The sequence below is a fragment of the Vombatus ursinus genome, unplaced genomic scaffold (assembly GCF_900497805.2).
Source record: "Vombatus ursinus unplaced genomic scaffold, bare-nosed wombat genome assembly UNPS02014810.1, whole genome shotgun sequence".
Taxonomy (NCBI): Eukaryota; Metazoa; Chordata; class Mammalia; order Diprotodontia; family Vombatidae; genus Vombatus; species Vombatus ursinus.
Window position 1 is genome coordinate 630,824 of NW_020954588.1, and position 14,161 is coordinate 644,984.

A 14,161-nucleotide genomic window follows, 5' to 3' on the forward strand; every position below is an offset into this window, starting at 1 on the left:
ATTTCAAATTCCACAGATTTTTAAAAATACCTATGGTGTGTCTGCCAAAGTCTTAGGCACTGCAAAGTTGAAGTAAATCAGGTTTCTTACCTGTCCTTGTGAATCTTAGAGACTCATCCATTTCATTTTTTTAAAATAACCTGGGTCTTTCCTACTTTAGTCTTCTTTTTAAAAAAAATCTATTTATTATTATTATTTTTAACTTTAAAAAAAGTTTCAGATTCTCTCTCTCTCTCCCACCCTTCCCACACTCGCTGAGAAGGCAAACAATGAGACTCATCCATTTCAGAGTAAAATTGTTAAGACTTCCAATGGTGGGGCAACATGCAGGTTGGAAGTAATCTATGACCATGGCTTGCCATATCAATCATATAAATCACATGCGACATCGTTTGTTGAGGACAGTGATTAAGTGTCAATTACCTGACCTTCAGAATTCTAAGGCAAGATTTCAGAATGCCCACTGCTTTTGGTTGCTACAAGTCAATCATGCATGATTTGGGCTTGAGACACCATTGTTTCAACAGGCACACTGGAGACATTCCCCTTTGAATACACAAGGTGGCTTGATTGACTAAGTCATGTTATTTGACGCATAAACAGGCACGCACGGTTAGAACACTCACTTCCTCCATTGTGAGTTGTTAGTAACTGATTGCTATCACAGATGTGAACATCCTCCGGGAACATAGCTGATGAGCAAATCTTTTCCATTTTCCAGTAACCTATGGCAGTGCGAGATGATGTTAGGATAATACTACCATCTTGTGTTAATACATGCATATTAAGTCACAAGTCACTAACCAATGAGGTACTCTCATTTAGTATTAAGAAGCTTATTGTTTAACAAAAAATGAATAGCATTATGATGCTATGGAGTTAAAATTTAGTATCACATTTTAATTGGAAATGTATAAAAAGTGCAAGTCAACTTAAAAAAAACACTGCAAGAGACTGATGTAGTCTAAAATGATGCATGAATTTTAAATGATGCTATAACATTCATAATTTCTGGTTTCATTTGTTTTAATCATATTCATCTTACCCTTTCTTTTCAGGTACTCTGCGATGAGGGCAGCTATGTGGATATAACACATAGCAGCCTGGAACAAGAAAGAAAATACAAGTTAGAAAGCAATGTTTGACACAATACTTCCGTTGTTGGGAATATTATGCTGGTAGTATTATCAAAACAAAGAGCTGCCTGTTCAAAGATTTCCTAACACAATCATGTGTTAGAAAGAAAGAAAAGTAAGAAAGTTAGAAAAGAAAATTGAAGCAACTTTAATGTACAATAACAGGGAAATAGTTACATTGTGGTACATTAATGTAATGGAACATTATAACTCAATTAAGATGGACAAGTACGAGGAATATAGATATATAGGCAAAGGCCGTCATGAAATAATGCAAACTGAACAAAAAAAATAACCAGAAAAATAGAGTGTACCCTGCCTACAACCACATAAGAGGAAAAGTAATGAAAAAGGAATGGAGACTTAGAAGGAGGAAGCAAAAAAGAGATATGATACTTTATGCACTTAAACTGATTTAAATATAAATAGTTAATAGTAAATATAGTTATTTTGTTTAGTATTAGGGTTGTATTGAAATATTTAAATTAAAAATAAACAACCCATGAAAAATGTAGGTTTTACTATCTACTATCTTTAAAGCCAAAAAAGAATCGAATTTCTCAGCTCTTTTTTAAAAGAAGCAATTCTTGGAGGGTGGAGGAGTGGGGTATTTATGGGGAGGGAAGAACTCCTCAGGAATGTGCCTAGTTCAGGATAAACAACTTATAGAGGACGTTGACAAAACCAGTCTATAATACCTGCCGTTTGACAGCAGTTTCACTTTTTTAAATGGCCTATGTGCCTGATTTCAGTTCAGCTCCACAACCTGTGAGGTAGGTATGACAGGTATTTTTACCCCTGTGTTACCAATGAGGAAGCCAAAGCTTGGAGAAATGACTTGCTGCTCATGGTCACATGGCAAGGAAGTGCCAGAGGCAGGCTTTGAATCCAAGTCTGGTATACTGTCACCCACCCTTGTATTAATTCACCTAACTGCCATTTTCTTTCTGAGAAAATTTACTAATTTCACTTGAACCTTTCTAGAGCTCCATATTATGTAAAATTAGATTCCCCTCAACACCCAAACAAGCTCTGTCTTTTCATTTTGTCCCTTAAACAATTATCCTCATTTCTTAATAATATCCAAGCACTAAAATGAACACTGATGCTACTGTGACTCAACGTGGGAGTAAGCATACAGCTTTCCCTTATTACTCTTACTGCCAGGGGTCTTTCTCTCTTCTTTGAGCTCTTGTGATGAATTTGAGTCAATTCATTGATTGTTACTTTCCACTTATTTATCATTTATTAGATCTTTTGGAAGGGCTATGCTATGCACTAAAAACTGGTACCACATCACTTGATTATGTAATCTTTATTTGTAATTCAAAGACTAGAATTTTTTGAAGACAAGAATGATGTTTCCTTTTTCCTTGATGTCCTGAAGCATGCCTAGCACACTGCTCAGGTCCCAAATGTTTGACCTCTTCAGGTCACAGGGAGGCTCACATTTTACTGGGGAAATATTTCCCTGCGTAAAAGTCTAGATTTTGACTTTTTTCTACATAGAAATCCAGGTTTTGACTTACACACTATTATAGGTTGTTCCTTGTTTCAGGTGGAGAACTTTCCCTAGTCTGTTATTTAAATAAAGATTCAGAGGAGAAAAGATCACCCTATCCTGGGTTTCTGCTTCTTTGGATTGCTCCTTACTCATGAGTGAGGAAGGTCTGCTGAGAGTTGGGGTAAAGCCTTGGGTAAGGACTCAGATGTCAATATGATACATGCATAAGCCAATTCTAATTTTAGTGAAGATTTGTCTTCCACCATAAAAGGCAAACCTATATACTTTGGGGTGATGATGAAGGGCCTTTATCTCCTGCCATTACTCAATTCTCAATGGCAGGGATTTGGAATTTAGTTAAGTATTTTAAATCAGTAATAGCTTTGAATACAATTGTACTAGCATGAATTATTGACCTCCCACTTCCCTTCTCTTTCTGAATAAATGACTTTTAATTGACTCTTTAGACTAGGACTGAGGACTTCTTGGATTCTACATGCAAATGTAATGTAAGCAACATACTGTTTGAGTATTATTCAAGCCAAAAGAAAGAAATCTAATAATGAAGAGTACTGGCTCCAGAGTAAGAGGTTCTGGGTTCAAACCTGCTTCTGACTTATTGCATGTGAGATCTGGGCCAAGTCTTGACCTTCCTGAGCTTCAGTTTCCTAATCTGTAAAATGGGGAGGGAGCTGGACTAGATGGTCTGAAATCCTTTTCAACTCTAAATCTAGAGTTTTCCAAATCTTTCGTAAAGCACTCTGTTGAATGAAAAGAATTATTTTTAAAAGAAAAATAGATCAAATTGAATGACCACAGCTTCTTAAATTACCTCTGACAAATCTCCATTTTTTGCATGAATCTTGGCCATGCTTTCTAGCCACGTCCTTCGTAACTCTGGGGTGCTTGCATAGGAGTTTGCCAGGCTGTACTGGAGATCCACCAGCATCTCAGGGTCTTTCTCATGCTCCTTCATCTGAGCTGTTGCCATGAGGACTGTCCGAATGCGTTTCGTTAGGTCTTTCACCTCTGCTGGGAAATGACTGTTCTTTGGAGAAGACAAAATCCCGGGTAAACAAAAACCCTCTTGACCTCATTTCACTTCTTACAATATCTGCCTGTGCCACTGGCATTTATGTAACAGCCCGCATTCAACAAATATATGCAGGCCTCTCTTAAGAACTTTGGAATCGATTGTGAGATATGGGAGACACTGATACAAGACTGCTCAGCATCAAAGAAGACATTGTGCTCTATGAGTGTAGAAGAATAGTAGTAGCTCAAAAGAAACACGAGATGCACAAATGCGGCGCCATCTCCACTCCAGTGTTTCATAGGGACTATTCATGCCTGACCTGTGGTAAAGCCTTCCAAGCTCATGTTGGTCGGGTCAGCCACCGTCTGACACACTGCACCTCAATGCCAACGTAGTGATGTCATTTTAATCCTCTTTGAGAACAAAGGACAACAATCAACCAACCAACCAACCATCTGTAGATTCCTTTGTTACCTGTAGGGGGTGGGTTCTGATAAGAAACAGCCCCTGCTCTCATGGAGCATACAATCTAGTAACTCTGAGTTGGCCTTGGTACGCACTCAGAGGTCAGTGTCGGGAGCATTCAAAACTGAGGTTATTTTAAGTCATGTTTATGGCTTGCTTTGCTATCATTTGGGTCATACACTAGTGATACAGGTGCTACTCTACTGGAGAAGAAGGGTGGAGAAAGATACAGCTTGTGTGAGAATGGAAGAGCAGGGGCACAGAAATGTGTGAGGGGCACATGTGTGTGACTGTGCATGTGTGTGGATGTCCAGAAGGCTTTGTGCTTCAGGATGGGAGGTAAGACTTCTGAATCCATTTCTCCTTTGGAAAGCAGGAAGGAGATGAGCATCTATTAGACACTTATTATATTGTGTGCCAGCACTGTGCTTTATAAATATTATCTCATTTGATCCTTACAACAATCCTGGGAGGTAGGTGCTATTATTATCCCCATTTTACAGATAAGCAAACAGAGGCAAATAGAGGTTAAGTGACTTGCCCAGGGTAATACAGCTACTGTCTGATGCCAGAGTCCAATCCAGGTCTTCCTGACTCCAGGTTCAGCTCTATAACTACTATGCCAACTAGCTGCTACTATTATACTTTGGCAAATGTAATGTAAAGAAAAGGGGGCTTGGAGCTGGGGACCTGTGTTCAAGTTCCAGCTCTGCAGCTCATCAATTGTACCACTTTAGAGAAGCCATTTCTACCCCTCTGGGTCTAGTTTCCTCATGAGGGGGCTGGGTTCTTTCTCAGGTTCCTTCCAGATTTAAATCCATGATCTTGTGATTTTCTGGGCCTCAGTTGTTTTATCTGCAAGTGAGGAGATCAAAATAAATACTCTCTAAGGTGCCTATGTGGGCAGCTAGGCAGTGCAAAGGATAGAGCACTAGATTTGGAGTCAGGAAAACCTGAGTTCAAATCTGGCCTCAGATACTAGCGTGTGACTCTGGGCAAGTCAACTTTGCTGCCTCATTTTCCTCATCTGTAAAATGGACTGGAGAAGGAAATGGCAAACCTCTCCAGTATCTTTGCCAAGAAAACCCCTAAAGGGGTCATGAAGAGTTGGACATGATTAAATGACTGAACGACAACAACAAGGTGCCTTTTGGCTTTGAAGATCTGTAATTCTATGATTCCACTCAGTGCATGCACATACACATGAACCACTTTTTTCCCTTTCCCCCTACTATATTTAAGTTGTCTAGGGTACAAAGGTTTAACAAATAAAGCAGGTCTTCAAGTGAAAGGGAAGATCTCAATCAATGAAATGAAACAGTCCCTGCCCTCAAGGAGCTTACCCTCAAATGGCATTTACAATAGCTTAAATTTAAGTAGCACATTATGAGTTACAAAATGCTTTCCTCAAAACTTCATGAAGTAGCTAGGATATTATTGTTCCCATTTTACAGATGAAGGAATAGGCTCAAAGACATTATATGACTTGCCTAAGGTCACATAGCTAGTAAAGGTTTGAAGCTTAGATTCTAAACTAAGTCTTCTAATGATAACACTGGAGTGCTTTCTGCTCATAAGTGATAGGGGATTTGAGGATGATTAAAAGTAGAGGCAGAAAACAAGATTATGAACAGATCACTATCTCTGTTCTAAGTATTTGTGGCGAGACTTTCTGTTTCATATTATTTGTTGTTGTTCAGTCACTCAGCCATGTCTGATTATACTTGAGCTCATGGACTTTTTGTCCATGGGGTTTTCTTGGTAAAGATACTGTAGTTATTTGTCATTTCCTTCTCCAGTGTACTACCATTTTACAGATGAGGAACTGACGGAAATAGGGGTTAAGTGACTTGCCCAGGGTCACACAACTAAGTAGGTAACTGAGGCTGAATTTGAACTCAGGTCTTCCTGACTCTAGACCTGGTTCTCTGTGCCACCTAGCTGTTTCGTTTCATATCCACAAAGGCTGTGCACTTGAACCCAATGGGCACATACAAAATGATGACCCATCACTAGACAGAGTCCACAGAAACAATGTGAATAAGGACTTAGTCAACTAAAATATGATACTTGCACTAGGTTTTGAGTTTTCATGTTCCTTACAGCAATAACATCACAACAATGTGGCAAGGGCACTGGATTTATAGTCAGGGAGGATTAGTTTAAATCTTGGTTTTTCTGCTTCTTAGTTGGGCAACCACATGGAAATCATATAACCCATTCTGAGCCTCAGTATCCTCATCTGTAAAATGGGTATAATATTGCATTACACACTTCAGAGAGTTGTAAGGCTCAAGCCTTCTCTCCTTTGTATCATAATTATTTATGCTCATGTCTTTTCCCTCAGTGGACTATTAAGTTCCTTGAGGTAATAAGGGCCTTTGCTGCTGTCTTTCTACTCTCAATGACTAAGACGGTCTCACTTATGTGATTCAAATACTTATTGAATTGGATAATTATGAATTACTTTTAAATGATAAAGTGCTACATAAATGTAAGTTACTATTTTAATGATGATGATGATGATGATGATGATGGAACCCAGGGGGATGTGTATGTGTGTGTGTGTGTGTATGTGTGTGTGTATGATTCAACAACAAGTGATAAATCTTGTAGTTCAGTTCAATCCAATAAGCACTTATTAAGCACCTACTATGAGTACTGAGGAAGTGTGGTACAGAGGATAGAGTGCTTATCTTCCACTGTGGGGGATACAATATGTAAACAGATAGCCATACACATGACATTTGAGAAGAGAGAGAACAATTAAAATGAGGGGGATCATGAGAGGCTTCCCAGAGGAGGTGGCTCATGAACTGAACCATAAAGGAAGCTAAAGATAAAGATTCCAGTGCTTAACACAGTGCCTGGCATGCAGTAGGTGCTTAACATTTATTGACTGACTGAACATTTAAGAGGCAGAGATGAAGCAGGAGTCCATCTTTGGCATGGGATGTGCTCCATTCAAAAGCAGGGAGGCTGAAGATGGTACCAATTTGGCCAATTTGGCAGTATGATACAATAAGTGATAGAATAAGTAAGAAACCTGGTAGGGTTGTCTGGAGGCAGGCTTTGAAGGTCCACCAAACTAAAGAATTTGTCACTGCAACCTCTCCTAAAGGAGAAGCATGTTTAAGAGAGGCTTATATGAAATGTGGAATGAAGGGCATCAATACCATACTGGAGAACTCAATGGTCATTTTGTATGAGTCCGACATCTTACCATCACAGGCCTGGAAGAAGCCTGGATTGAACGTCCACTTCTCCATACCAAGAGTGTGGGTGAGAAAAAAAAGTTAAATTAGCTTTAAAAAAAGATGTTATGAAAACGTTGCCTTTCCTTGTTCCCCAATTTTTACTTAGCCCAGTTTATTTAGTAAACAATTGTTTTAATTATTTTCTTCTTCTTATTTATTTAATTAATCTACTACCATTTAATTATTTAATTATTACATTCAATTTGATTTTTAAATTATTTATTTATTTTATATCATTTATTTATATTTTATTATTAATTATAATACAATTAATTATTGACTAGAATTAGAAAAGGGTAAGAAGTATAATGTGCATAATTGGGGTTAGCTTGGATAAAGCTGAGCATCAAATCTCTCTCTGATGTGTGATAATTATTTCATAAAGCATTCTCTTTGATTCCACTGGCATCATGAGAAAAAAATCAAAACTTCTCATTAGAACCACTAACAGCACAGTACCCACCTGAAGTTGTTGTTTTTTTAAAGTGCAATTAATGTTTCAATTGGTAGGAAATCACACCACTCTCTAGATTACATTTCACCTTTCTTCCTAATGTGCATAGAGAAGGATACAAAGCGTTTCTTACTTTCATTTGTTTGTCTCCATTGGCAAAATTATTTGTAATTGCAAGGGAATGTTGAAACCGGGATCCTCCAATTCCTGCATCAGCTATTAACTGGCTTACAGCCTTAATGAGCTAGAAGAGAAAGCAGAATAAAATAAAAAAACAAACACATTTTCAGAAGTAGCCCCATCCTGCTTACACACACGCATAGGACACAGTGGACCTAAGAATATTCCTCCAGTGGGTCCAACTATGGAAGTCCTTCTTTACCATTCATTAAAATGACTAGTTAGCACTCTAGTAAAGGTTTTTATGTGTATCTATTACAAGGAGACCACTTTGGTGTTTTGTGGACTCTGATTTCTAGAAAACTCTGCCATTGGGACCTTGAATTTTGGCACATTCTGTAAGCTGGAAAGATTTTGAGCTCAGGCCCAAGCAGAGACTGTGCATCTCTTATCCAAGATTTTCCTGCCTAGCTAAGCTGGGAGAGGTTCATCAAAAGATAGATGGCCACCAGATGATAGCATTTTTTTTTTTCATCCACACGAACTCAGCAAGGCTGTCTATTAAGGCATGCAAGGAGGGGCTATGATCTGCTTTGGTGGAAGGAGTACCCACTCTAAATGAAACCAGATCTTTTGAAATATTTGGAGAAGAAACATTATATATCCTGAAGCCAGACTGGCAGGAGCTCAGAATGCCTAGAGGTTTTGAAGTTAATCAATCATTCGATCAATCAATAAGTATTTATTAAGCTCTTAGTATATGCCAAGCATTGTGGTAGGTGCTGGCAATACAGGTACACAGTGTGAAACAATCCCTACTCAGCAGGGGCTTTGTTCTAATGGTAGGTCTGGAGACAGACCTAGGAAAAGGTAGGAAAGTAGGGACATTTAGAACTCCTTTTTCTCATGACTTACTCTTACTCCCAAGCCTGTCCAAAGCTCTTGTTCTGCAGATGGAATGGAAAACATTGGTTCCTCCCTATTTTTCCCAGCTGTCTACTCCTCAAGGGGGGGTATTTGGGGGTACGTGTCAGAGGCATCCTGTAGAGGGATTCCAGTTGCCCCTCTAATTGATTGCCTGATGGGAATGATGTTACCCACCCAAGGTTGCTTGTCATAGAGAGCTGATCAGTAGCTTTGGGGGCAGCTAGCCCTAAAAATTGGCAAGACTTACTTGTAAGTGGGATCTGACTATTGACTTCTGCTTGTTAAATTCAAAATTCTTCCTCATGAAGAAATACAGGAGTGCGGAGGCCTCTGTCTGAGTTGACCGTGACCTGTGGTTACAGCATTTTAAGACTTCGTAGCAAAACGATCCACAGAGGTCGGCCTGCCCTTGAAAGAATGCTGAAGGAAACTAAAAAATGAAAGACAGACTGAGCAGAGCTAACATCTCTCTCCATTCCTTCAAACTTTAAAAAAAGTCCCTTAACAACGCTCCTGCTTTTGCTTACCTTTTGTATCTCACACAAATGGAGAGGATATAATTACTTTTATCAAAGTTACGATAATATTTTTCTTGCCCAAAGTGGGGTGACTTTACTTGTTGCTACACTGTGCTAGCTGGTTGGCATCAATCTAAAATATCTCAGACCACCTTCTGAAGCCCACTACCTACTCGCCCAACATGAGTTGCACCACTGGTTTTTATTTAGAAATGTGCTAGCGGGTTGGAGTTGAAACTATTGCCATGTGCAAAGGATTCCACATGATGTGAAGGGAGATACACAATTAGAACAGAAAGACTATATGTCTATGTAGTACAATCATTTGTATTTCTGTATACAATTCCACAAACTCTGTGAGTATTTATGAAACTATTGGATAGGAACGTAACTTAGAGAATTTCTTGCACTTCATGGCGGTGAACCAAGTAACGATGAGACATCATTGGAGGCACCTTGGCATCTTCTGACAAGCAAGTATGACCCTTTTGGGCAAATATACTCAATCTTCTTCTGAGCAAGGAGTTGGAAGAAGAATAGGGGTAGGGTAAAGGTGGAGATCACTCTGAGGTCAGGGTGAGTGACTGCTAGTAAAAGGCAGGACAAGAGGGAACTTTAATAATAACATTTATACAATACTTTACAAAGCCTTTGCAAGACATTTTATAAACTTTATCTCATTTAATCCTCACTACAACTCTAGGAAGTAGGTGCCATTGTCACTCCCCATTTTGCAGATGAGGAAATGGAGGCAGATTGTATTTAAGTGACTTTCCCAGGGTTACATAGCTAAGGGAGTAACTGAGGCAGGATTTTAACTCAGGTTTTCCTGATTCCAGGATCAGGTCTCTACCCATCGTTCCACCCAGCTATCTAGAGAAGCGTTTGCTGCTCAGTTCCAGAGAAGAGCTCACAACATTGCTTCTTGTGACTATGTACAAGGTGTGGCAGGTCTTTATATCTAACGGGGCAATAGTCACAAGTAGCCATCCAAGTGGTAACTTGAGCAAAAGCTGGCACTGTACCCAATTAGTTACTCTGGGGGCCACTGTACCCCATGAATCATGAGGAGTAAGTCTACAGTGGATCTTACTCTGGGTTCTAACTTACAAAATCACAACTAAAATGTCTGGCTGTCACCAAGCCCTAAGGCACTGGCCCAATCACTGAGATAATGACAGGTGGACTTTGTGGGTCCCCCAATGGGGGTTGGGAGTCTGCTGTCAATGAGGAGGTACGACAATTGTCACACATTCCTTACTTGGTGACTTGAATGATGACTACTTGAACCTTGGGCTGCCAGAGATAGGACACACAGTTTAAACTTGGTTGGTGCTTTAAAATGTGTATTTTCTTGTGGGCAGTTAGGTGGCGCAGTGGATAGAGCACCAACCCTGAAGTCAGGAGGACCTGAGTTCAAATCTGGCCTCAGACACTTGACACTTAACTAGCTGTGTGACCCTGGGCAAGTCACTTAACCTCAATTGCCCAAAAATAAAACAAAACAAAAATTTGCATTTTCTCATTTGAACCTGCCATCCCCATTTTAAAAATGAGGAAGTGGGACCTCATAGAGATTAAATGTCTTGCTCAGGGTCACGTACCTAGGAGTTTCAGGTCTTCCAGCATTCTATCATGATACCACCCCCATATTTCCCAAGATTTTGTTGGGCTATTTGAGTCAAGAAAGGTATGATAGCTGGAGATAAATTTGGCCATTTAGTTAATGTGTAACCTTAGAGCAGTCAGTTCCACATCTGACCTTTAGTTTCCTCACCTGCAAAATGGGCATAAAAAAGCTCATGTTATCACCCTCATGGGACTGTGAGGAAAATTTTGTGTCATTTTAATTTGAGCTATTGTGATTATTACTATTATTATCTGTGCTACAGCTGCCTCTGCCACCAGGATTGTAGGCAGGGATATGTGGGAGCCAACTCTAATCAGCCTGCTGTTGTTCAATTTTCAGTGTGAACATTTATACCTCAGAAACTGGCAAATGCCACAAATCAGGGCTTGATTTATTGTTTTGTTGATTGTCTAGACTTAAGAAAATGATGGAGAAAATATTAATAAGGCAAATTAAAGTTAAAAGTGTGTCACACATACATCTTATTTTTTAGAGAGCTGGTGGTTAAACATTTACTAGCATACCCTTGGTTATAGAGATATCTCTTCTTCTAGTTAAGCAGATGCACTTGACAAAGTTATTGGCCCAATTTGAGATTATTGTTCAAAATCTGCTTCCATTTTCTTTTTTTAAAAATTATATTCTTCCCCCTACAATTAACAATAACCAAAATATTTTTGAACAGGTCTTCACACGTGCATCTCCACTCCTCAATGTTTAGATTTACACAATGTCATATAGGTCAGAGGCATGTATCAGGGTACAAACTTCACTGGAGTATAAGGGCATTATTACCTTCGATACAAACAACCTTAATGCAGCAAAAACATGTTTCAGAGCAGTTGCCGACTGATTCACTTGTAAAAAGAGAAGGTAGGTATCAAAAATCCTTTTCATCATTGAATTCTGGCATTCAGATTGCTGGAGATGTCTCTGGGAAATTAACAGAAAAGTGATCATAAATAAGTAGAAGAGCCTGAAATTTTCGTGCGTTTCCTGTATTACAATGTGAGCTCTTCGAGGACAGGGAACACCTTTTTGCCTTTCTTTGTATCCCTAGTGCTAAGCACATAATAGTACTGCTTGTTAACTGGCTGATTAAAAGACCACAGGTCTGGTAGTTAGGTGATCTGAGTCTTACTCATTGCTTTGCCTACCACTACCATAGATAAGTGTTGGGTCTTAGTTTCCTATCTGCAAAATGAGCAGCTCCTTAGTTTTCTATTTATTCATTCATAACCAGCCCCATATTATATCCATAAAGCAGGCTATACAAATTCCTATGATAATAGGTATTCAAATTGGTGGATTCCTTTGGTGAATTAGTGGGAAAACATGGACAACAAGCACAGGCAGCCGTAGATCTATTTTGACCAAGTTCTCTGTAGGGAAAACCCACAGTGATGGGATCCTAGATCCTCTGTATTGTTTCTCCTACCTGATAGAATGTAAGCTACTTGAAGGCAGGGATTGTTTCATTTTTTTGGTCTCAGTGCTGTATAGATAATAAGTATTCAGACAATGTCTGCTGGTTGAATGAGTGAATGAATCCAGCAGTCCCCTGATGCAAACTTTCCTCTTTGCTAAACTTACCAGCTGTGGTCCTCAGACAGGATTTGCCTATTGTAAGCTTGACTTGCATAATTCCTCTTTGTATCTTTCTTTATTTCAGAAGGCATGATAAGTCATATTTTCACTCTGGCTTTTCTTCACCAAATTGTCTTTCCCAAAGGAAATAATAGGCAGCCATTTTTAATACCTGGCCAGAGTAATGTCCAGGTCATTATCCAACACCATTAATCAACTTACTTCTCTTAGAGCCTAGTTTTTATTTCGTAGTGTTGAAACAGTCAATTCAGGTCCAACTGTTGTCACAAAACTCCTGATGACATTTTGCTCCATGATGTTCTGCTATGGCTAGGTGACATCACATACCCACTAAACTTTCCCCTGTTGCAATCTTTTCGCTCTTCTGAGGAGAGTGCCCCTATGAGACTCACCTGGTGGACACGAATGAAGAGGCTTAGCAGATCCAGAATTGTGAGGCAAACCTCAGTGGCGGTATTGGCCTCTGTGTCTACATGGTGCACAATGTCTATTTCATTGGAATTACCTATGTATAAAAAGTTGAAATGTGTACATAAATTCTAATGTGATCTTCATCCGGTAAAAGACATTTGTCTGAGGAGCAGATTCAAAGTGATCTAGTATCTTCCAATCATTTCTCAAACCAAAGATTTCCTATTCACTCAGATTACCTCATTGGCTAATTTTGCAACTCAGTATTTTCTTTGTATTCCAAATGAAGATTTAAAGAGCCAAAGTGATCTATTTCCCTCCATAACAAGTATTGGTAACTTGTCCTTAGTTTTCTATTTATTCATTCATAACCAGCCTCATATTATCTCCACAAAGCAGGCTACACAAATTCCTATGATGATAAGACTACTGTGGAGTAGTGGGTACAGGATATTTTCCTCCATATTAGAAGACTACAAAAAGTACAGATCATTAGTTACCTTTGGTGGGTCAGGTAGCCTTAGTTGCTACCTTAACATGTCTCCCCTATTAGACTATAAGCTCCTTGGAGGCAGGGATTGTTATTTTGCCTATATTTTTATCCGTAGAGCTTTATATGATGCCTGGTACACAGTAAACAGTTTATAAATGCTTTTTGACTTGACTTAACATTTAAAAAATCTGAAGTCTCCAAGCTGGAAAGTCTTTAAGGATCATCTAGTCTACCTCCTTCTTGTTACAGATGAGGAATCTGGGGTCCAGGAATGTGACTTGCTCAAGGTCACACGACTCATAAGTATAGGAGGTAGGATTTGAAACCTGGTCCTCTGCCTCCAGAACCAGTGCTCTTTTCACCATACCATGTTGCTATTTAACAAAATATGGGATGGCATTCTCTTCCACCTCCTGACTGCAGTATATAGATCTCCTGATATTGCATGACTTGCCACTCAAAGATGACATTTTTACACCTTTCTGAGAAAGAGAGCTTTACCTCCTTCCACGGGATACTCAGCAGCCCAAAGGAACTGGTATTAGCTAGCATTTATAATAGTCATTTATAAAAAGTGCTTAGCATAGTGCCTGACACATAGT

At 39.2% G+C, this 14,161-nt stretch overlaps 1 protein-coding gene across 4 annotated transcripts in view; it reads right to left on the minus strand.

Annotated features, from left to right (window-relative positions):
- DOCK10 (dedicator of cytokinesis 10) overlaps positions 1-14,161 on the minus strand; it is a 273,934-nt gene that overhangs the window by 34,109 nt on the left and 225,664 nt on the right. For 3 of the 4 annotated variants that reach the window (XM_027875937.1, XM_027875940.1, XM_027875938.1), the window contains exons 41-47: positions 13,048-13,160; positions 11,843-11,980; positions 9,147-9,329; positions 7,986-8,096; positions 3,473-3,688; positions 1,046-1,103; positions 627-725 (exon numbers count right to left, since the gene is read on the minus strand). In XM_027875937.1, the coding sequence (XP_027731738.1) occupies positions 627-725; positions 1,046-1,103; positions 3,473-3,688; positions 7,986-8,096; positions 9,147-9,329; positions 11,843-11,980; positions 13,048-13,160 (918 nt within the window). The remainder of the gene's footprint in view (positions 1-626; positions 726-1,045; positions 1,104-3,472; positions 3,689-7,985; positions 8,097-9,146; positions 9,330-11,842; positions 11,981-13,047; positions 13,161-14,161) is intronic. The other variant, XM_027875941.1, reaches the window with a different exon arrangement.